Source organism: Microcaecilia unicolor, chromosome 8 (assembly GCF_901765095.1).
Source record: "Microcaecilia unicolor chromosome 8, aMicUni1.1, whole genome shotgun sequence".
Lineage (NCBI taxonomy): Eukaryota > Metazoa > Chordata > Amphibia > Gymnophiona > Siphonopidae > Microcaecilia > Microcaecilia unicolor.
The window spans coordinates 191,664,371-191,689,566 of NC_044038.1; the positions used below are offsets into that span (position 1 = coordinate 191,664,371).

General features: G+C 49.2%; 1 protein-coding gene across 3 annotated transcripts in view; it reads right to left on the reverse strand.

Annotated features, from left to right (window-relative positions):
• C8H20orf96 (chromosome 8 C20orf96 homolog) overlaps positions 1 to 25,196 on the reverse strand; it is a 292,892-nt gene that overhangs the window by 109,285 nt on the left and 158,411 nt on the right. For all 3 annotated transcript variants that reach the window (XM_030212700.1, XM_030212697.1, XM_030212698.1), the window contains one exon: positions 2,884 to 2,973. In XM_030212700.1, the coding sequence (XP_030068560.1) occupies positions 2,884 to 2,973 (90 nt within the window). The remainder of the gene's footprint in view (positions 1 to 2,883; positions 2,974 to 25,196) is intronic.

Consider the following 25,196-nt stretch of genomic DNA (forward strand, 5'->3'; position numbering starts at 1 on the left):
TTCCAAATCTCTGGCGTGCCTGCCCCACTACCTTCCCCATCCTGACTATCTCTGCCTCTCTAGATTTTTTCTTATAGGAATGGTATGAAATTATGGCTCCTCTCAGCACGGCCTTGGCCGCTTCCCAAAATAATATCGGGTCTAAATGATAACTATTCTCATTAAACTCTGAGTATTCTTTCCACTGGGATTGTATATAGGAGGCAAATTGTGGGTCGTAGAACAGTTCTGTGGGAAATCGCCACCTGGGCTTCTGGGTTCTATCCCCATCACACCCAATTGTGATCCACACAAAAGCGTGGTCTGAGACCTGTGTTGGCCCTATCTCAGCCTGTTGTAACCAAGGAATCCTATTTGCCGAAACCAGGATATAGTCAATTCGGGATAGTGTATCATGTGCCCTAGATAAATGGGTATAGTCCCTCTCTCCCGGATGGTACAGGCGCCATGCATCAACTAGATCTAACATCGAGCACAGCCGTGGGACTCCCTTTGTCAAGTTCACTGGCCCTACTCTAGAGACTCCAGTACTATCCAGCAGTGGGTCATAGACTGAGTTAAAATCTCCCCCCATAATTATAGGTATCTGATCAAAGGAGTGCACATGTCTCACCAGGGTCTGATAGAACCTCCTGTCATATTGGTTTGGTGCATATACATTAATTAGTAAAAAAGGGTGATTATTACATGGGCTTCTAAGAAAACATATCGTCCTAGCGGGTCCACAATTACTCGTTTTTTTTGTAATATGAAGCCCTTTGCGGAATAAGATAATAACTCCCGCCTTTCTATTTGGTGACGGGCTTTCCACGTAGTCTCCCACCCACCATTTACACAACTTATTGTGTTCTATTGCTGTTAGATGTGTCTCCTGTAGCATTGCTATATGTGCCTTTTGTCTATTTAAAGTCTGTAAAATCTTACTTCTTTTGATTGGGGAGGAAATACCCCCCACATTCCACGATATTAGCTTAACCATAGCCTATCTTAGGTGGCTCACGTATGTTATTAAACCTGTAATAAAGAGAAAGGTGTCCCAGCCTACACCTCCCTCTGCTGCTTTGTATACTCTCGACACTTCCTAGTTGTCTTCTCCTACCCCATTCACATGCCATGTTCAAACAGACCTGCTCCCCGCCCCCTCCCTTATTCCCCCACTCCCCTCCCCTCCCCCCCGTGAATTCCCTCCCCCCCCTCCAATCTGTAAACCCTTGAGTTCCAACAGGGAACTCATCACGTATAGTGTCCTTTCCCCCTCTATTTCAATTTACCATCTGCTCCATGGGGAAAACCCCATTATGTAGTATTTATGCCTGTCTCCATTTATCGAGACCGGGTGTTTACCTTGTGCCCCTCTGTCCAATTATTCCCTTGAGACAAAAGTTTAGATATGGAGCTATAGTCTCTAAACATACTTAACAGTCTTCTAGTCCATGTCTCCAAGTCTCTTTCAACTCACATGCCCCGTCAAAGACTTTCTTCTTTAAGACGCCATTTTTTCACCATCAGGTTGCAGGTTCCTGTGCAATACTCTTGAGGAATTCTTTAGCTGCAGCCACCTCTTCAAAGAGTTTATCTCCCCCTTCATACTGCACCTTCAGTTTGGCAGGGTATATCAATGCAAACCTGATTTTTCTCTCATGTAAAGCCGCACACACGGGCGCAAACTCCTTTCGCGCCGCTGCTACACGTGCTGAATAATCCTGGAAGCAAAGGATCCGTTGGCCTTCACAACGAAGCTCTCCTCCTGCCCTTACAGCCTGCAAAATCGCCTGTTTGTGACCATAGTGGAGAATCTTCATTATCACCGCCCGCGGCCTTGCCGCGCCTTGGCGCCTCGGCCCCAGCCGATGCGCTCTCTCGATGCGCAGCGGGCCCGGCAGATTATTCATTTTTAATGTGCTCTGAAGCCAGGTTTCTAGGAAACTGCCCAGCTCTGAGTCCTTTATATGTTCCGGGAGCCCAATTAGTCGTAAATTATTTCGACGAGACCTGTTCTCTAAGTCGTCTAGTTTGTTTTCTAGCTCCACTATTTTCTTCTGTAGTGCCTCCACAGGTTGCTCAGATGTCGCTGTTCGGTCTTCCAGGTCACTAATCCGCTGTTGCATGTGGTCCAGATCGAGGTGGAACCCATCAAGCCGTTCATGGGCAGATTCTGCGCGATCAAACAACGCTTGCAGTTTTTTTATCAAGGGCCGCCTCTACCGCAGCTGTCACCTCCGCGGTAATTTCTGCCGTCCATACTGAGCAAACGCTCGAATTCGGCGATTGCTGTCCGGGCGCCATCTTGGATTCTGCGATCTTGCCTTTCTCCTTATCTTTTCGAAGCGTTTTCGCCGCCATTCTTCTACACAAGGCTAGCAAACAAAAACCACCCGGTCTCCAAGTTGTAAGGCTGGCGATACTAAAGTTCGTTTTTCCCCTTTGAGGCTGTTAATAGCGTAAGATGATGGGGGAATCGCAGGAGCTCAGTTCCAACGCGACTTCACTCCTGCATCACACCACGTGATCTTTGTAAGAGCTTCTTTAATCATAAAGTTATTATGTAAATTCTATAGCGAAAGGAGTTATATTGAAATTGTTAATATACAAGAAGAAAGGATGCTGTAACAAAGAAGAATAGACAAGAGGTTTTGGGGAGGAGGGAGGGGATAAAGGGGGGAAGAAAAAATGAAAAATTCACACAGACTTATGGTTGTAATGATTTATTGTTTGTTCAATAAAAAATTGTTTTAAACTAAAGTAGCACATACCATGTAAAATGAGCTTCTCTTGTTGGGCAGACTGGATGGACCATTCAGGTCTTTATCTGCCGTCATTTACTATGTTACTATGTTCAGGTGTCTTAACAGTTCTGAAGAACACGTCTACACACATACTTACTTCTGGCGTACTCTTTAACATAGACTCTTTCTTGTCTTTCATCTTGTCTACTTTAGTATTTTTCAGTTTTTCAAGGTCATCCTTCTCTGCCTGAAGAAAAGAGAAATAACCCATAGTTCTCAATATTTATTTATTTAGTTAGTTAGTTAGTTACTGCATTTGTATCCCACATTTTCCCACCTCTTTGCAATTTGCTACCTGTTGCCCCCTTCAGTGCTGCTTGCATTGTTTTCCCTCTACCTTACCACTTCCCCATGCAGCCCATCTTGTCCCTTCTCAGTGCTGTCTGTCCTGTCACACCCACATCATCCCTACTTCACTGGTGCTGCTCATCTTATGCACTCCCTTATGAATGCAAGGAGGACCAGATAGCCACCTAACAAATGTCCATTATTCTAAGCTAGTAGTTCTCAACCCAGTCCTCGGGACACACCTAGCAGTTGTGTTTTAAGGATATCCACAATGAATATACATGAGGTAGATTTGCATGCACTGCCCCCTTGTCATAAATACTATAAAATACAAAAGAAATACACCATATAATCATCACCCTATAAGTCTTCAGAACTTTAATTAATGTTGAAAAATCTGAAAAAGTCATCAAAGCCATGGGACAGGATGAGATCCATCCCAGGATATTGAGGGAGCTCAGAGAGATTCTGGCAGGTCCTCTTAAAGATTTGTTTAATAAATCCTTGGAGACAGGAGAGGTTCCGAGGGACTAGAGAAAAGCGGATGTTGTCCCTCTTCACAAAAATGGTGACAAAGAAGAAATGGAAAACTACAGGCCAGTAAGCCTCACTTTGCTGGTTGGAAAAGTAATGGAGATACTGCTGAAGGAAAGGATAGTAAACTTCCTGGAGTTCAACGGGTTAGAAGATCCAAGGCAAAATGCGCTTGATATAATCTATCTGGATTTCAGCAAAGCCTTTAACTCTATTCCTCATAGGAAGCTCATGAATAAACTGAGTGAACTGAAGACCCAAAGTGGTGAAATGGATTAAAAATTGGTTGACTGACAGATGACAGAGGGTGGTGATAAATAGATTTTCTTTGAGGAAAGAAAAGAGAGTAGTTGAGTGTCTCAAAGATCGATATGGGGGCCAATTCTATTCAATATATTTGAGTACAATATTGCTGACGTATTAGAAGTTTGCCCTTTTGCGCACAACACAAAGATTTGCAACAGAGTGGACACCCCAGAGGGACTAAGAAGTGATCTACAAAAATAGAAGAATAGTCTAATGTTTAGCAGTTAAAATGTAATGCAAAGATGTGCAGTGTGATGAACTTGGAGTGTTGAAATTCAAAGGAGCTATATGTAACAGAGGTGAGAGGCTGATATGCATGGATCAGGAGAGGGGCCTTGGGATGATTCTAGTGTCTGAGAATCTCAAGGTGGTGAAACAATGTGACATGGCAGTGATCATAGCCAAAAGGATACTAGGCTGCATAGAAAGAGGCATAACCAGCAGAAGAAAGGCAATGTTAATAACCCAGTCATTGGTGAGGCCCCACTTGGAATACTAAGTTCAGTTTTGGAAACTGTATCTCATAAAGGACATAAGACGAAGTGGTTCAGAGGAAAGTGACAAAATGGTATGGGGCATGGAAGCCACCTCTGTGAGTGCTAAGCACCCCCAATATCAAGCAGATTCCTTCCTTTGTGTCCATGGAGGAGTAATTTGTATTGCACCCCCAATCATTTTGAAATGTTGGCACCTACACTATGGTAAAATTATGCCTTACCTGCTGATAATTTTCTTTCCTTTAGTGGCAGCAGATGAATCAAGGAACTGGTGGGTTGTGTCCATCTACCAGCAGGTGGAGATAGAGATTACAAAGCTGAAGGCAGCTCCTCCTTCACTTCAATATGTGTCTCATCACCAAGCAGAATTAGACAAGAAGCCAGGAAGCCTTCCTCACCAACCAAACACAACAGAAACTCGTCAGTCCAACGTAGAGAAATCACGATTGCGATGGACTCCCCTTCAGTGGTTTCTGTTCTCTCTCTCTCTTTTTTTTTGTGAAGCTAAAAACCAGAACAAGAACAGACAGAAGAAAAAATTGTGGCTGACAGAGGGCGGGATCCTGGATTCATCTGCTGCCACTAAAAAGAAAGAAAATTATCAGCAGGTAAGGCATAATTTTACCTTAACGTATGCAGCAGATGAATCCAGGAACTGGTGGGATGTACCAAAGCAATCCCTAATTAGGATGGGAAGTCGCCGCTCCCCGAGAGAGAACTGCTGCCACAAAGGCAGCATCCGCATAGTGAAAACACACCCATTCAACCCAAGAGGTAGATAGCAACCTCGTGGAACGAGCCTGCAACACCACCGGCAGGACGCAACCTTTGAAAACATCCACAGAAACAAAGTATCTGCAATCCAACAAGAGAAGAAAATCTGATCAGAATCCACCATCCCATGGCAAGAACCAGCAAGAAAGACAAAGAGAAGATCTGAACACTGAAAAAAACATGCAACATCTGCGAATGCCAGAGAACCTCCGAGCATCCAGAAGATGAAGTGCCACGTACTCCACGTGAAAATCCCCCTCCCAAAAGGAGGGAGGAAAAAGAGGCTGATATAGAAGAAAAGCCAAACCACAGCCAGAAAGAAAATAAGGAACCGAATGAAAGGTCACTCCAGACTTAGCATATTGCATCAATACAGCTCAGCATGGCTATGCTAAAAATTTAGACACTCTGCATGCTGAAGAATTGGCAACCAAGAACACCACTTGTGAGTAAGCCCCTAAGCGAAACCTTCTACAAAGGATCAAGGAGTCAGAAGCAAAGCTCGGTATTGAAGGAGCCCAAAGCTAGGCTCGGAGGACAAAAACAACATTTCAAGGAGAACAAGATCGCAGCAGCGGAGGAGCAAAGTACTCTGCAAGAAATGCACCACATCCGGGTGAGAAACCAGAGAAGAGTCCGACACTCTCTCTGAGAAGTAAGCTACCGCCACCTGCACCCGAAGCGAAATAGAGGCCAGGCCCTTCTGCAACCCGTCCTGCAGAAAGAAATGAATCGCTGAGGAATAGACGCCCACAATGGGGCCCATGTGAGGACCGCAACCATGCCTCAAAAAATCCTCTGCACCCAAAACTAAGCGGGAGAAGAGGACAACATACAAGGTCGCAAAGAGCAGAAATCACAGTGCTCGAAGAACTCTATTTCTCAGAGTCAACCTCTCAAAAAAACTAGGCCATAAGGCCAAAGCGAGAGAGATCCTCCACTTTGTAACAGACTAAAGGAAGAGCCCGGAGCTAAACAGAATCTAAAATGGAGGCGCCACCAGGAGCCGCACTAGATCCGCATACCAAGGGCGCTGAGGCCAATCCAGAGCTAACAGAATGATCCATCCTCAGTGGCGAGTGATCTGAAAGAACTCAGCTGCAGAGAGGCCATGGAGGAAACACTAACGATGAACATCCTCCGGCCACAGAAGCAGCCGATCAACCAGCCCTGCTGAATCTCCCTCTCTCCGATGCCAGAAGGCACTTCGATGTCCAGTCGGGACAGAATCAAATCCACCTCCAGAGCTCTCTACCTGAGGCCAACTGGCGAAGCCCTGGTATGGAAAAACCATTCCGCAAACACCAGAAGATGGCAGAAAAGGCGAGCTGACCATATGCAAAGCCCGCAACGTGGGCAGCGGAGAAATGGAACACAAGGTCCTCTGCTACCTTCCATGGGGGAGACATGCCCAGGAGGCCAGGGCCTGACTCAGAGTCCCACCCTGTCAAAGAAGAAGGCACTGCCTGTCACGTTTTCAAGGCAGAAACTAGGTTCGTGAGCCCTTGGGCCACTGCCGTGGAGCAGCAGTGGCAGGCAAAACCACCCCACACCAGAGACAAGGCAGAACTCTGACAGAAACAGCTAGACTTCACCTGCGCTTGACCGCCCTTCCCCAGGAGTTGAGCCCCTGGGTGCAGGCGGCCGGCAGGACTTACCGGACAGGGCAGGCACTGGACACAAACTAGGCTGAACAGGGACTGAGGGTCAGAAGGGAAAGGAATATACATGGGCAGCAAGACAGACTACTGGGCTAGGACTCACAGACAGACAATAAAACACTAAGCAGGAAATGGACAGGCTTGAGAGCAAGGACTAAAAGCTGCAAAGCAGCCACTAAGAAAGGAAACACAGACAGGTAAGAGACAGAACTGAAAGCTGCCAGGCAGCCACTAAACAAGAAACACAGACCACCAAGAACTGAGACAAAGAAATACAAACAAGAAACAAGACTGGGAAACAGGCAATACAGTACAAGATAAACTACACAAAGACTAGACTAGAAACAGGCAAGACTTTCAGACAATAAACTGGACTAGGCAGAAGTGCACCAAAGCACCAACAAACCAGGGACCTTAGACGATGCAAAGGCAAACTCAGAAGGTTCCAGGTGGTAATAAACCCATCAGCAGCTAAAACTCAGCTGCAGGAACCATGAGGCAGCTACGGGTGAGGCTAGCTGCCAAACTTCAAACCAAGCCTGGACCAGACAAGAAAGAAAGTCTGGAAAGTCTATGGCAGCCACAGGTTCTGGCCACCAGAGGGCAAGAGTAACACAAACCAAGACACAGGCAGAAAGCATACTGAAGCACAGAGAGGCTTAACACACATAGGTGCAGTATAGTGGAGTAATCAGAGCCATGCTGGAAGCAGCCAGCACACAGAGACAGAACTAACTCAGGAAGAACAGACAGAAGCCAGCTCAGAAGCTGACTGCCAGAAATAAGGTGAGTCTGAGAGGGGTCACGACCACAATCGTGACACTGCCGTCGACTTCTCCGACGGCACAAACACCGCCTGGGCTACCACGTGTCCAGAAAGTCTAGAAGATGAACAGCACCAAAAGCAGGTCCAGGAGGGAGAACAACCAAACTGTTCCCTGTGCCATCTACTGCCCCAAAAGCAGAAAAAAGGATGGAAAGGACAATCGAGCCCGAAAAGCTTGCATTTGTGACAACCACAATCCATTGGAGAGGAGCCAAGGTACCCCTTCCGCAGGGAGGAATTGCGAAGCCACAGGTCTATGCACAGCCATGTCGAGAATAGCCGCGGAAGATCCGCTGACACTCCAGGGACATAGGTGACTACCTGCAGAGAAGTGAGATCTGTATTAGCACTTAGATTGTGAGCCCTCCTGGGACAGAGAAATATCCAGTGTACCTGAATGTAACTCACCTTGAGCTACTACTGAAAAAGGTGTGAGCAAAATCTAAATAAATAAATAAATATGTGAGCAAAGCCCACAGCTTCACCTCCAAAAAAAGCCGCCAGAGTCCAAAATGTGACTGAAGTGCCCCGGACTCGATGCCCCGAGCAGACTACGCCCCTGAGCCAGAAGTTTGACTCTTCCATCCTCAGTGGCTCATCCGAAGGGTGACCACCCAGCCCAAGGACTCCAACAGTGAGAAGACCCGAGGAGAAATAAACTGACTCTCGGCAGCCAAGCAGAACAGAGTACACCCAGAAGCTGTCCATGTGGACAAAGCCACAACACTCAAAAATCTAGAAAAAGGAGCGGAAGGCCATAGCCATGCTGAAAAGCAAAGCCTGGAACTAAGCCTGAAGGCTCAGAACGTCCAACTGGATAGACCGCAGGCCACAGAGGAAAGAGCAGAAATGCTTCCCAGAAGAGAAGTGCCTGGCAGAATGCTAAATAGAAGTAGCTCCACAAAATAGCTAGCGGTAAGGGCCGCAAGGTACTTCCCTGGCTGTACCACCGAAAAGACAGATTTGAAAGTCTCCCTGCGAAAAAGTTGCATGGAGAGACACTGATTCACTTTCCGTAGAAAGAAAATGAAAAAAAAACAAACAAACAGAAGCCCCTTACAGAGGGGATCACGAAGAAAATCAAAATCTTCCCAAATGCACTTCTGGGAGGAGGGGGGGGGGGGGCAGAAACCACCGTCCCCAGAACCAGCAGGTCTGCAGCGTGCCCCAGATCATCACCCGTTTGGAGGCTGCGGCACAACGGAACTCCAGAAATACCTTGCGCCCTGGAGAAGTGAACTCCAGCTTGGAAACTTTTCGGATAATATTCAAGAACCACTGATTTCTCTTTTTCTTTTTTTTTTTTTACTGGTGAGGAAGGCTAGAGCTCTAAAGACCGGAAGGCAAGGGGGTAAAAAGTGAAGCAGAGACCCAGAAGACTGAGTATGCTCCCAAAGTTGGCACCACCAGCCAGACACCCCTAACCTCAACTGGCCCACAGGACCCAGGAGTATCCCCAACGGAGCTGCGGAAGAGCCGTCCACCACCTGCTGGAGATAGAGATGTACTGAAGTGAAGGAGGAGCTGGACGTCTGGTATCACTGCCTTCAGCTTTGTAATCTCCATCGCCATCTGCTGGTAGATGGACACAATCCACCAGTTCCTGGATTCATCTGCTGCATATGCTAAGGAAGGGGTTTGTACCAAAAGACATAAACTTAAAGATCTGAATATGTATATCCTAGAAGAAAGGAGGAATAGGAGAGATATGATAAAGATGTTTAAATATCTGAAAGGTATTAATATACAAACAAATCTTTTCCAGAGATGGAGAATATTACCAGATGGTAGGTCAGTGGGGTTTTAGCATGCAGGAGCCTTTCCTCCCCAGTTAAACCCTTTTGAATATCGACCTCTTGGTTTTCAGCAGCTTCTGCGACATGTAGAAAGTTTGCACATTTTACATTTACACCAATCTGGCTCCCAACCAGGACAAAGCCTGAAGACTATTCTAGTAGCACTCTTGAGTGAACTGCATTTTGATTTTGATGGTGTAAAAATGGGATTGGCAATATTATTCAGCTGAACTGCCACAATTGATTTGATGGATCATACCTTGTTATTATCAAGATTAGGAGATTTGGGTACCACAGGCACAGTGTTCCAGAGGTTTTCATCCTTTCTTGAAGGAAGATCTTTTACAGTTACTGTACATTACCCTCCTCCATTTCCACCCAACAACAGCTTCATTGTGGCACCCCATGGGTTCGGTGTTGGATCAGCTACTATTCAATGTTTTTGTGAGTCTCCTCACTACACTTAGCACTAGCACTTTTTTTTATTATGCTGATGAATTATTCTGATTTTAATACTGAGCCTTACTACCCTGATCTTATGTAAGTCCAAAGTTGTATGGGCATTGTGGCCATTTGGCTCAATACTAACTGCCTTCTTCTCAACCCCTCTAAAACAGTAGTTTCCTGGCTTACCGGTAGATCTTGCTGGGCCGGAATTGGTGCTGCCATTTTCAAGGTGGTGCTGCTGGAAGAGGGAAAGGGGAAAGGGAAATGGGATGATATACCGCCTTTCTGTGGTATTTTGCAACTACATTCAAAGCGGCTTACATATATACAGGTACTTATTTTGTACCTGGGGCAATGGAGGGTTAAGTGACTTGCCCACAGTCACAAGGAGCTGCAGTGGGAATCGAACCCAGCTCAGATCAAAGTCCACTGCATTAACCACTAGGCTACTCCTCCACTCCTCCAACAAAGGTACATGGGGGCAGGGAAGAGGGTCGCTAGACCACCAGGTTGGGGGGGGCTTGATTTGAGGCCCACTGGGCCACCAGGGCTTTTCTTGGGGGGGATGTGGGGGGGGGGGGTCGAGGGGACTGGAGGTCCGCTGCACCTCCAGCCCCCATGTCACTGGCTTGGAGTGGGAGAGGTCGGGGTTCTTGCTCCTGCGGGAGGGGGGACTGTATTGGGGGGAATGGGGGGGCCTGATAGCATGCAAATGCACGCTGGACAAGGCTCACCATTCCTCCCCAATGGTCTGCAAACCCAAACAAAAGCTCCGAGCTGATGTAGGGTTTGCCATGGACAGCGTGCCAATGTTTGGCGCGATGCTCGCTAATCATTGGGGAGGAATATGTTTAGCAAGCTGTCAGGTTCTGTCCCCCGAGAGCACTGGGTTCGTGAGCCCATGGGCCACTACCGTGGAGCGGCAGTGGCAGGCAAGATCACCTCCAAGGTAGAGATGAGACAAAACTGGACCGGAACCCCGGACTGGAGTTCTACACCGGAATACTCAGAACTGGAACGCACCGGACGGGTGCGCACTGGAGTGGGGCCCGCTGGACTGGACACACTGGACCTAGGCTTCACCTACACTTGACTGCCTTCCCCCTCGGGTTGAGCCCTCAGGTTCTGGCAGCCGGTAGGACTTACAGGAACCGCAGGAATGAAGGTCCAGGAGTGCCCCCTGGCCCCTAGGCGAAGGCAAGGCAGACAGGCAGGGAATGTCCGGGTTCTGGCAGTAGGTAGGTTCAAAGCAATGGTCACAGAAGGGCTGGAAGCCCACAGAGCAATAAACACAAAAGGGCAGGGAACCTACAGAGCAGTAAACACAGAAGGGCTGGAAACCCACTAGCGATAAACACAGAAGGGCTGAAAACCCACAGAAGGGTAGGAGACCCACAGAGCAAATAACTACCGAAGGGCAGGGAACCTACAGAGCAAGAAACACAGAAGGGCAGGAAACCCACAAGCGATAAACACAGAAGGGCTGAAAACCCACAGCGCAATAAATACAGAAGGGCTGAAAACCCACAGCGCAATAAATACAGAAGGGCTGGAAACCCACAAAGCGATAACCACAGAAGGGCAGAACACCCACAGCGCAATAAACACAGAAGGGCAGGGAACCTACAGAGCTATAAACACAGAAGGGCTGGAAACCCACAAGCGATAAACACAGAAGGGCTGAAAACCCACAAGCGATAAACACAGAAGGGCTGAAAACCCACAGAAGGGTAGGAGACCCACAGAGCAAATAACACAGAAGGGTAGGAAGCCCACAGAACAATAAACACAGAAGGGCTGAAAACCCCCAGAGCACAAGACAAGGAAAGCAAACAGTGCTAACAGCACACTAACCTCGGGACCTAAGGCACTGCGGAGGAAATGGCAATGCAAAGGCCAGGACTGTAGTCTTCAGGTGACTAATAAAGCCCATCAAGACCAGAGCCACAGCTGCAGCAATCACCTTGCAACCAAACAGAGGCTTGACACACAAAGCAGTCATTCCATAGGAAGGAACAGCGGGAGCCATCTTGGAAACTGGCAAGGAGGAAGAGGCGGCAGCCATCTTGGAAGAGGCATAGCCCACACAGGTGAGGTTCAGTAGGGCAATCAGCACACAGAGCCAGAGAGAAACTAAGACAGAGACAGACACAGAGACAAGCAGAAGCCAGCACAGCCACTGACTCCCAGAAACAGGGTAAGTATGAGGGTGGTCACGGCCACAAACGTGACAGTACCCCCTCCTCAAGACCCCCCTCTCGGTCCCCCTGAGGAGTTCAGGTGTCCAGGGGTAACTATGGTGAAACCTCCTGATGGGTCTCAAAAGCCCGACATAGACCACTGGACTGGAAGTCACAAAGAAGTTCCAAAGTGGCAGACAGGAGCGGAACTTGTCAACAGGAGGCTCCTTCCAATCCCCGCTGGGCCAACTCAGGAACTTGGAAGCATCAAGAGGAACCTCATTCAAAAGGCACCCTTCTCCGAGGGACCCCAGACTGAACTCAGGAAGCAAACCGGGACTGGGACCCGGACTAGAGTCAAAAAGCAAACCGGGCCTGGGACCCAGGTGGGCGTCAGAAGCTTGACTGGAACTGGAACTCAGAGCAGGCTCAGCATCTTGGCTGGAAGTGGAACTAGGAACGGACTCAGCATCTTGGCTGGAACCGGAGCTAGGAGCAGGGTCAGCATCTTGGCTGGAACTGGAACTTGGAACAGACTCAGCATCTTGGCTGGAACTGGAGCTAGGAGCAGGGTCAGCATCTTGGCTGGAACTGGAGCTCGGAGCAGGGTCAGCATCTTGGCTGGAACTGGAACTTGGAACAGACTCAGCATCTTGGCTGGAACTGGAGCTCGGAGCAGGGTCAGCATCTTGGCTGGAACTGGAACTTGGAACAGACTCAGCATCTTGGCTGGAACTGGAGCTCGGAGCAGGGTCCGTATCTTGGCTGGAACTGGAACTTGGAACAGACTCAGCATCTTGGCTGGAACTGGAGCTCGGAGCAGGGTCCGTATCTTGGCTGGAACTGGAACTTGGAACAGACTCAGCATCTTGGCTGGAACTGGAGCTCGGAGCAGGGTCAGCATCTTGGCTGGAACTGGAACTTGGAACAGACTCAGCATCTTGGCTGGAACTGGAGCTCGGAGCAAGGTCAGCATCTTGGCTGGAACTGGAACTTGGAACAGACTCAGCATCTTGGCTGGAACTGGAGCTCGGAGCAGGGTCCGTATCTTGGCTGGAACTGGAACTTGGAACAGACTCAGCATCTTGGCTGGAACTGGAGCTCGGAGCAAGGTCAGCATCTTGGCTGGAACTGGAACTTGGAACAGACTCAGCATCTTGGCTGGAACTGGAGCTCGGAGCAGGGTCAGTATCTTGGCTGGAACTGGAACTTTGAACAGGAGTTGAACCGGGACTGGGACCCGGACTGGAATCAGAGTCTTGACTGGCAGGGCCCCTCAAACAGGACTCAGGAGCTTGGCTGGGAGCACCCCGCGAACTGGACTTTAACTGAGGCTTGGCAGAACACACCCTTTGGACAGGGATCGGAGGCTTGAGCGGAAGCACCACTCGAACTGGCCTTTGGAGCTTGATTGGAGGTACCCTCCAGACTGGAAGCGGAGGTGCCACCTGAACCACCCTGTGGACTGGCATCGGAGGCTTGGTTAGAAGCCCCCCTCGAACTGGACTCAGTGGCTTGACTGGACGGGTCACTTGAACAAGAACCGGAGACTTGACCCGAAGCGCCATTTGCACAGGAATCTGACGCTCCATCGAAGGCTTCCCTCGGACTGGACTCGGAGACTTCAAAGGGCGTGCCTTTTGAAGGAGGACTGGAGGCTCGACCCGAAGCGCCACTTGCATAGGAATCTGAGGCTCCGTCAGAAGCACCCCACGGACTGGACTCCGAGACTTCAAGGGGCGTGCCACTTGAACGAGGACTGGAGGCTCGACCTGGAGCGCCACTTGCATAGGAATCTGAGGCTCCGTCAGAAGCACCCCACGGACTGGACTCGGAGACTCGAATGGAAGCGTCACCTGAACTGGCATCGGAGGCTCGGTCAGAAGCGTCCCTCGGACTGGACTCTGAAGCTTGGCTGGACGTGCTGCTCGGACTGGATTTAGAGGCTTGTCTGGGCGCGCTGCTTGAATGGGACTGGACCCCTGCTGGGCCCAGAGCATGGAATTCCCAAGACGTCTCCTCTCTGCGACAGCTTCCGGAGTATCCCACAAAGCTGGATTCAAGACCAGGCTGCGGCGATATTCAGCGAGCGTGATAAAAGGGTCCATATCTGAAACTGGGTTTTCAGCGATTCCAAGCCACCGGACACGTTTTCTCTCAGCTGCCGCTTCAGGGGTCTTCTTCAAAACAGGATGAGACAAAAGTTTCCCACGATACTGATGAAGAGTCATAGAAGGATCAAGAACAACGATGGAGCTGGACCCCAGCTGGGTCAGCTGGGTGGGGGTTCTTGCCGGGCTCATGGCCTTTGCATTCTGTCAGGTTCTGTCCCCCGAGAGCACTGGGTTCGTGAGCCCATGGGCCACTACCGTGGAGCGGCAGTGGCAGGCAAGATCACCTCCAAGGTAGAGATGAGACAAAACTGGACCGGAACCCCGGACTGGAGTTCTACACCGGAATACTCAGAACTGGAACGCACCGGACGGGTGCGCACTGGAGTGGGGCCCGCTGGACTGGACACACTGGACCTAGGCTTCACCTACACTTGACTGCCTTCCCCCTCGGGTTGAGCCCTCAGGTTCTGGCAGCCGGTAGGACTTACAGGAACCGCAGGAATGAAGGTCCAGGAGTGCCCCCTGGCCCCTAGGCGAAGGCAAGGCAGACAGGCAGGGAATGTCCGGGTTCTGGCAGTAGGTAGGTTCAAAGCAATGGTCACAGAAGGGCTGGAAGCCCACAGAGCAATAAACACAAAAGGGCAGGGAACCTACAGAGCAGTAAACACAGAAGGGCTGGAAACCCACTAGCGATAAACACAGAAGGGCTGAAAACCCACAGAAGGGTAGGAGACCCACAGAGCAAATAACTACCGAAGGGCAGGGAACCTACAGAGCAAGAAACACAGAAGGGCAGGAAACCCACAAGCGATAAACACAGAAGGGCTGAAAACCCACAGCGCAATAAATACAGAAGGGCTGAAAACCCACAGCGCAATAAATACAGAAGGGCTGGAAACCCACAAAGCGATAACCACAGAAGGGCAGAACACCCACAGCGCAATAAACACAGAAGGGCAGGGAACCTACAGAGCTATAAACACAGAAGGGCTGGAAACCCACAAGCGATAAACACAGAAGGGCTGAAAACCCACAGCGCAATAAACACAGAAGGGCTGGAAACCCACAAGCGATAAACACAGAAGGGCTGAAAACCCACAGAAGGGTAGGAGACCCACAGAGCAAATAACACAGAAGGGTAGGAAGCCCACAGAACAATAAACACAGAAGGGCTGAAAACCCCCAGAGCACAAGACAAGGAAAGCAAACAGTGCTAACAGCACACTAACCTCGGGACCTAAGGCACTGCGGAGGAAATGGCAATGCAAAGGCCAGGACTGTAGTCTTCAGGTGACTAATAAAGCCCATCAAGACCAGAGCCACAGCTGCAGCAATCACCTTGCAACCAAACAGAGGCTTGACACACAAAGCAGTCATTCCATAGGAAGGAACAGCGGGAGCCATCTTGGAAACTGGCAAGGAGGAAGAGGCGGCAGCCATCTTGGAAGAGGCATAGCCCACACAGGTGAGGTTCAGTAGGGCAATCAGCACACAGAGCCAGAGAGAAACTAAGACAGAGACAGACACAGAGACAAGCAGAAGCCAGCACAGCCACTGACTCCCAGAAACAGGGTAAGTATGAGGGTGGTCACGGCCACAAACGTGACACAAGCATTTGCATGTTACTTGCGCTAAGAACCCTGTTTAGCATGCTAGTTACGGTCAGAGCCTGTGAGCACATTGTTTCACACGCTCAGGGGCTCTGATCATGGGGCGGTAGCAAACACAGGTACTAGAATGGCACTAATAGCCTCTAGCACCCGCATTTGCTTCTGATCATTGGCCTATGAGATAGCACAGAGATAATGTTTATCTGTAACAGCCTAGCTCACCATGACACTGCATGCTGAGAGACATCCAGTTTCAGTTAGCAATTGTACAAGAAAATGAGACAAGTTCCATGACACAGATTGAAACAGATTTTATACAAAGGATACCAACTGTTATCCCTCCCCCAGCACACTGGCACTTGACTGCCTACAAGGGGAGAGGGAGGAGACACAATACAAGAAGCAAAGCAGATGTGCTATCACACCTCAGCTGTAACTTCGTGTAATAATTGGGTGTTGTCAATGTTGAACCTAGCTTCACGTGGGCCTGAGCCAGAGACAGTATTTACTGATGTGCCCCAAGCTAGCACACATCATCAGACCACAGTGAATCCACACCTTTTGAATCAGAAGTTACAAATCTAAGCAACAGTGCCTTTTGGAGGCACTGTTCAGTCTAAGCTGAGTGGGAGTTCTCCAACTGCATTGCTGCTAGTGGGGGGTGGTGCTCCAATATTGTGTTTTTACTCATTAGAGATAGGCAGGTTCTCTCACTATTGAAAATGTGATAGTGAAACAGCACCCTCCACTGGCAGGACTGTAGGTGGAGGACTCCAGCTTAGCTTAGAGGGCACAGTGCCTGGAGGCAGTGGCATAGCTACGTGGGGCCTGGGCCCCCTCAGATTTGGCCCTGGACCCCTCCCCCGGCGTCGCCAACCCTCCCCCATCGCCGTCGCCATCGCTGTCAAGTACCTGTGCTGGCAGGGGTCCCCAATCCCTGCCAGCCGAAGTTCTGTGTCTTCAGCCCGTCTCTGGGCCAGTGCGTTGCTGCAGCCTGCAGCAGCTGATCTGATTCTGCAAGCGGGAAGCGATTCTCTTTGCGTGGTATGATTCGTCCTGACGTCCTGCACGTAGGAACGTGCAGGATGTCAGGACAATTCATACCACGCAAAGATAATTGGCTTCCCGCTTGCAGAATCAGATCAGCTGCTGCAGCAGTCTGCAGTAACGCGCTGACCCAGACGGGCTGAGGAGTCTTCAGTGAAGGCACAGAACTTCGGCTGGCTGGGATTGGGGACCCCCACCAGCACAGGTACTCGACGGCGACCGGGGAGGGTTGGCGACGCCGGGGGAGGGGTCAAAGATGGCGTTGGGGGGGGGGGGGTCAAAAATGGTGGCGCAGGGGGGGTTCGGCAGGGGGGGGGTGCCCCCCCCACCTTGGGCTCTGGCCCCCCCTCCTGCCGAAGTCTGGCTACGCCCCTGCCTGGAGGTTGAGTCAGAAATTCAATTACAGAAGTATTTATGTGAAAATTGGGTTCAGAGAACTTTCTGCAATACAAAACATGCAGCCACCTCTGGAGCAGCAACTGCCAGCTATCCGCTGGACCCTACACCAAGCTAGAGAATGACATGGGGATGGGGACCACTGTAATGGTAAAACCTTTTGAAGAATTATTGTGGATACAGAAGGAAAGTTTTTTACCGCCCCACAGAAACAGTAATAAGCCTTGTTGTTCCTGCAGTAAAAAAAACACCACAAAAAACCCATATTTACTGCTAATTACTGTTGGTCCAGATCTGCCCCCAGTATATTCAATTCCCCGCCTACAGCTCAGGGCCACCGAGAGGGGGGGGCAGGAGGGGAAAAACTCCCAGGGCCCGGCACCTGCATTGCTCTCCTGCTCCTGTGTGCTGCAGAGCAGAGTTATTGCTTTAACTCTGCTCTGCTGGCCACAGGTCCTTCTTCCTGCTGCGTCCTACCTCCTGTGTAAAGTACTTCCTGTTTGGATGCGGCAGGAAGCACATGTGCAGTAGAGCAGAGCTAGCAGAAGAGAAGACAAGCAAGTAAGCAGGCCCGGGAGGGGTGGGGAGGCACGCGGGTCTGGGGGGGTGGTGCGCGGGCACGGCTTTGTCCCTCGGTGGCCCTGCTTCAGCTCCATCCCATGCAGAGAGAGACAGACTCTGTGAGATGGACCACCTCCCAGCATGACCCAGCCTAGGCCTTGTCCTCCAGTCACTGCAATAACAATACACTGTGAATGATTCTCCAATCCACGAATCATATGTACACTGTTACTGTAGAATCCACAGTAACAGTGTGTATGGGATATGCGGACTAGAGCAGCATTCACAGTGTAGAGCAGATCCAGCTGTCTGTCACCAACCTGTTGCCCTGCAGCAGCTGCAGCTCTTCTGGAACAGAAGGAATCCATTTATCCTACTCCTCAGCAGCTGGGAGTGGCATCCTCACAGTCCTGGGTTCCAATCCAAGATGGGGGTAGGGGTCCTGGCCCTCCTGGGCTCTGATCCTCACAGGGGGGGCCACCTCCCACCCCACAGCAGTCAATAAGAGGAGTGCGGGTAGGCATGGAGCCCCTGCTGGGGAGCCAGGGATCATCCCCAAATGGGCTTCAGTAGCTCTTCTGGCACTTTGTGTGCCCTCTTTCCGCACAGTGTCAGGACACTGGTTCCTGCTGCTCCGGAGGATGAGGAGACAGGCTGTCCATGCCCTGGTGGAGTTCTCTGGGACCTGCCTACTCTCTCCCTCTTTCTTCACAGTTGCACATGGCTGGCAGTATATTCCCACCCCCCACGGATGATGTCACATGAAGGGGACCCTGACTGGTCTCTTCTTTTGGCTACATTGCCCACCACAGCCATGATACAGCTAAATAGCATACTGCAAAGATGCATCATTTTGTGGGTTTCAGTACGTGGCAAATGGCAGACGAGCAGTGGCAGTGAATGGCAAGTGGCTATATGAACATTTACTGTGGTGAGAAGACTAGCAGAGAAGAAGGAAGAAGCTGGGAAGTTGGAAACCCAACAGTAAGCCTTATTGATCTATTCTGTATTTTAAATGACAATGCATTTCCTCCAATCCTTGGCAACAAGCACAAAACTTCCTCTCCCCCAGAGGCCTGTCTGATATGGCTCTTTTGGGAGAGCTGAATGTTACCTCTTGACCAACTCCTGCCAAAAGGTGGTGAAAGCCAGCTGTCCACCTACAAAAGCTGTTGCTGTGCCTGCTAACTGCTACAGACCCAATTCAACATACAGCCAAGCCAGCACCTGTAGCGGCAAAGGGGGACCAGCCCTCCTCAGAGACAGGGGCACTCGGTACCTCAAGCTCACTTTGCAAGTCACCCTGTGCCAATAGCTCCAATCAGGGGTCTCCCCACCTTGGAAATTATATCCCCAATCACCTGTAAACTGTCCCCCATGAGTGATATCTGAAAAATATAGCTTATGACTAAAAGAAAATTTATTAACGAGGGATTTTGGACTGGTCTGATAGGACTAAAGGAAAGAAATTTATTAGGTAAGACATAACTTTTCCTTCCATAGCATCCTATCAGACTAGTCCAGACCAATGAGATGTAGCAAAGCAGTGTCCCTAACATACAGCGGGACTAAAAGATTGAAACACTCAAAAGAGATAAACTGGAACAGCCTTAGAGATTCTTCCCAGCAAAACCAAGCAGAAAGAATCAAGAGCAGTCAGAAAGACTCTGGAAAGAAAAAGTGTATGGAAGAGGAAATGAACTAGGAGCAACAGAAAATACCATTGATAAACAATGGAAGAGAAACGTAAAGCAAGAAACACATCCAGCTGGTGATTTTTCTTGAATGGGTCTTTGAAGGCAACTGCCTAAGACCAAAGCACATCTATGAAGGGAATACTGTAACTACAATAGAAATCCAGAGAAGGGAATGTAAGAAGAAAACTATCAGAAGATGAAAAACCACTGTGCTTCCTCATCTACATCTGTGATAACCATGAAAATCCAGAAGCAAACTAAAGAATCACCTTTCGCTGAATAAAGAAGGGAGACCAATGGGGTCTAAACAGAATAGCTATTGACTGACCTGGTGCCAAAGAATGCTCTATTAAGACTGAAAATCCAAATGTCATAAGAATAAGAAGAGAGAATAAGGACCCCAATGCTCAGAAGCAAACACGGGTGCTAGAGGCCATTAACACTGGACTAGCACCAGAACACAATGATCAGAGCCGACGAGCATGTGAAACAATGAGCTTGCTGGCTCTGAACGCGTCTACACTTTAGCACGCCTACACTATGGGCATGTCTACACGTTAGCGCGCCTGCACTTTGGGTGCGCCTACTCTGACGTCAGACGCCTTCACTTTCAAACCAGAAACTTCTCCCTACTTCTTTGTCTCAGCTACAACCTTCTTGGTGTCTGGTGCTCCACCTGCATTCACCTAGCTTTGACAGGGGAACCTGTGACATTGTCAAATGGGGTTCACAATGCTTCTCTTCTTGCCTGGATACTGTCCAGCCCTTACCTAGGCTCAAGACTCCTGTTACTCTTCTCTGTGCCGCCCAAGGATTTCAGTTATCTACAGAATACATTGACTTTTCTGATGTCTTCATCAGCTTCCTCCCCACAGGGAATTTGATTGTGGGATCGATTTACTTCCTGGGAAGATGCCATCTTGTGGAAGACTCTATACCCTTTCCCACGATGAGACCCAGGCTATGAAGGATTACATTCATGAAAAACTGAAAAAGGGATATCAGACCATCTTCACCAGCGGGGGCGGGCTTCTTTTTTTGTCAGCAAAAAGCTTGGCACCCTCCAACCCTGCATAGATTATCGGGGATTGAACGACATCACAGTAAAGAATCGCTACCCGCTGCCCCTCATACCAGAATTGTTTGATCGTCTGCAAGGTGCCACCATCTTTACCAAACTGGATCTATGTAGTGCCTACAATTTAATTCGAATATGCAGCGGCGACAAATGGAAGACAGCCTTTAATACACATGACAGACATTATGAGTATCAGGTCATGCCTTTGGGCCTGTGCAATGCACCCGCAGTCTTCCAATATTTTATCAACCACATTTTTCGTGACCTCCTGTACTTCTCCGTTATTGTGTACCTGGACGATATACTTATTTTTTCCTCATCTGAGCAGAGTCCTCTTCCTTGCCCGACATCCTAAGTCCTGTTAGCCACCTGAACCCAGGGGGCTCAACCACTGGGGAACGGTGGTCACCGCAGGTGAAGCGTTGGGTTTCTGACTGCTGGTTCTTTGATCAGCACAAGGGCTCACTTCTACTCCTCACATTGTGACACAGACCTGTCAAACCCTCACCTTTAGAAGGATTGTGTCTGGGCTTTTGAAAGCATGCCCAGGCACAATCTTCTTGCAGAAGTCCCTAATAATCAATGCTAACAACTCACCTAAATTTGCATATTATTAGCGTTGATCATTAGGGAATTCTTTCCCGGCGCTGTTCGAAACAATACGGGGAACTGAGCATTAAGGCATCAGACAGGACAACCAAGAATGGAAGCCTATCTGGCTCAGAATAAAACCACAAAATCAGAGACTTCCTGAATGCCACCTGGGTGCAAAAGAAAGAAGAGCAGAAAGTAGTGTAACAGCTAGAGTGTAGAATCGCACAAAGTAGGTGGTTTATATAGCCTGAGCCATATGGGTGACCAGCAAAACTGTACTAAATAGTTGTGCAGAATAGGTAAGGCACATAGTCAGCTACCAAAACCAGAGAAGACAATCTACTAACGCAGACAAGTAGCATAAGCAAATTCATCAAGAGATGTTATACACGTAGCCGTGGTAGCTGGAGCTATAGATGTGGCTGTTAAAACTGGAGACATCCATGCCACTGCTGTAGCAGGAGTTATAGAAGCGAGTGTATAGCTGTATCCATATAGGTTTCTGAAGTAGCTAGTGCCATATAGTCAGCCACAACAGGTACTGCCATACAGGCAGCCATGGTATCTGGTGTCATAGAGGCGCTGCAGTGGCTAGTGTAATAGTGGCAGTTGCAGTAGTAGGTGTAACACTACCGGCTGAGGTGGCTGATGTCATACAGGTGCTGCGGTGGCTGGTATCATATAGGCAGCTATGGTGACTGGTGACAGACAGAGAGCTGTAGAAGCAGAAGCAGGAGCAAAAGGCACTATATGCAGCACTACAACAAAGTTATACAGAATTAATACATGACACCTTCCAGCATTACCAACCTGATATTAAAATACAGGCTTTGGTTAACTTCATCTTTCACTGCCAAGATTTGTTGTTTGTTAGGCCTCAGACAAGGCTGTCTCCACTTACAATGCCACTCTCTCCTCTGCTCTTGACACCCTTGCGCCATCTGTCTCCCGTCCCACAAGGCGTACTAATCCCCAGCCCTGGCTGACCCCTGGCACCCGATACCTTCGCTCCTGCACCCGATCGGCTGAACGCCTATGGAGGAAATCTCGCACCCATACTGATTTCATTCACTACAAATTCATGTTATCCTCCTTCCAGTCCTCCCTATTCCTCGCCAAACAGGACTATTATACCCAATTGACCAATTCCCTCAGCTCTAACCCTCGTCGTCTCTTCGCCACCCTCAATTCCCTCCTCAAAGTGCCCTCCGCTCCCACCCCCCCTCACTCTCTCCTCAATCACTGGCTGACTACTTCCGCGACAAGGTCCAGAAGATCAACCTTGAATTCACCACCAAACCCTCCCCTCCTCTTCATCCCATTACCCACTCCCTCAACCAACCAACCCAGGCCTCCTTCTCCTCTTTTCCTGATATCACCGAAGAGGAAACCGCCCATCTCCTCTCCTCCTCGAAATGCACCACCTGTTCCTCAGACCCTATCCCCACCAACTTACTTAACATCATCTCTCCTACTATCACCCCCCCTATCTGTCATATCCTTAACCTCTCTCTTTCCACTGCAACTGTCCCGGACACCTTCAAGCATGCCGTAGTCACACCCCTCCTCAAAAAGCCATCACTTGACCCTACCTGTCCCTCCAACTACCGCCCCATTTCCCTCCTACCTTTCCTCTCCAAGATACTTGAACGCGCCGTACACAGCCGTTGCCTCGATTTTCTCTCCTCTCATGCCATTCTCGATCCGCTTCAATCCGGCTTTCGCCCCCTACACTCAACAGAAACGGCACTATCTAAAGTCTGCAATGACCTACTCCTTGCCAAATCCAAAGGTCACTACTCCATCCTCATCCTCCTCGACCTATCCGCCGCCTTTGACACTGTCAATCATAACTTACTTCTTGACACTCTGTCCTCCTTTGGATTCCAGGGCTCTGTCCTCTCCTGGTTCTCCTCTTATCTCTCCCATCGTACCTTCAGAGTACACTCTCAGGGTTCGTCCTCCTCCCCTATCCCACTCTCTGTCAGAGTCCCCCAAGGATCTGTCCTTGGACCCCTCCTTTTCTCAATCTACACCTCTTCCCTGGGCTCCCTGATTTCATCTCATGGCTTCCACTACCATCTCTATGCTGACGACACCCAGCTTTATCTCTCCACACCAGACATCACTGCGGAAACCCAGGCCAAAGTATCGGCCTGCTTATCCGACATTGCTGCATGGATGTCCAATCGCCACCTGAAACTGAACATGGCCAAGACCGAACTTCTTGTCTTCCCACCCAAACCCACCTCTCCTCTCCCTCCACTCTCTATTTCAGTTGATAACACCCTCATCGTCCCCGTCTCATCTGCCCACAACCTCGGTGTCATCTTCGACTCCTCCCTCTCCTTCTCTGCACATATCCAGCAGATAGCCAAGACCTGTTGCTTCTTCCTCTATAACACTAGCAAAATTTGCCCTTTCCTCTCTGAGCACACCACCTGTACTCTCATCCATTCTCTCATTACCTCTCGCCTTGACTACTGCAACCTCCCACTTAGCCATCTATCCCCCCTTCAGTCCATTCAGAACTCGGCTGCACGTCTGATCTTCCGCCTGGACCGTTATACTCATATCACCCCTCTCCTCAAGTCACTTTACTGGCTTCCGATCAGGTACCGCATACAGTTCAAGCTTCTCCTACTAACCTACAAATGCACTCGATCCGCAGCCCCTCCTTACCTCTCTACCCTCATCTCCCCTTACGTTCCTACCCGTAACCTCCGCTCTCTAGACAAATCCCTCCTTTCAGTACCTTTCTCCACCACCGCCAACTCCAGGCTCCGCCCTTTCTGCCTCGCCTCACCTCAAGCGTGGAACAAACTCCCTGAGCACATACGCCAAGCCCCCTTCCTGCCCATCTTCAAATCACTGCTCAAAGCCCACCTCTTCAATGTCGCCTTTGGCACCTAACCACCACACCTATACTCAGAAATCTAGACTACACCAACTTGACATTTTGTCCTTTAGATTGTAAGCTCACCTGAGCAGGGAAACGTCCTTCTTTGCTAAATTGTACAGCGCTGCGTAACCCTAGTAGCGCTCTAGAAATGTTAAGTAGTAGTAGTAGTAGTAGACTTATGTGCAATCTACAAGGACTCTGCAAAACATCAGCAAGGCTGTAGGTGAACAAAGAGAATAACAACTTGTTGTTGCAGACTTTGAGACTCCTCCTCACCCAAGAAAACCACACTGTTTATGGGAACAAATGTCCTCATATTTGAAGTGCCCCTTCAATGTGGTGCCAGTGGGACAATATTGTGGCCCCTCAAATCTGAGACAAAGCTGTTTGTGCATTTACAAGGCCAGATTGCACAACACTGACTCAGCTGTAGCCTGCAATTTTTGTATAAAAAGAGGCTCATATCTGAGGCAAATGGCTGTTTTCATTCCATCTGAAGTACAGCCCTGATCTGCCATCTGACTGACCTGTATAAGGAGCACTTTGCCACCTGCCGGACATCATGTGCCATCACCATCCAGGTTGTATAGCTGCCATGTAATTGCTATGGGGTTAGCTGGCTATATTAGAAGTCTAGCTTCAGGATTTATGTGCGTTTATTCTGGGCTGTTTCTATGATAAGACCACCTGTGTCATTATTCTTGCATCTCTTTCACTGTTTTTGCTGCTATTGTAAATAAATAAGCAATCTATTTTTTATAATATTTTTGGGTGTGGAGTTATTTCTGTTATTATTTGCGTCTACAGACAAAGGGAACACAATTACTTTCCAGACACTACACTGTCTAATACCAAAATGAAGCAGAATCAGGTTTTTCTGTAAGCTATACTGTCATGTTCCCAATTACACCCCAAAAGAGTGTAACTGTGTATGCCCCACAGAGTGGTAGAAGTCTGTGGTAACTGGTATCATACAGGTAGCTGCTGCAGGTGAAGCCATATCTATAGATGGTGCATGTAATATGATAGCTATGGCCAGCGCATGGATGCTGCATCTGATACCTACTTATGGGCAGTGCAGCTGACATCATGAAATCAGCTG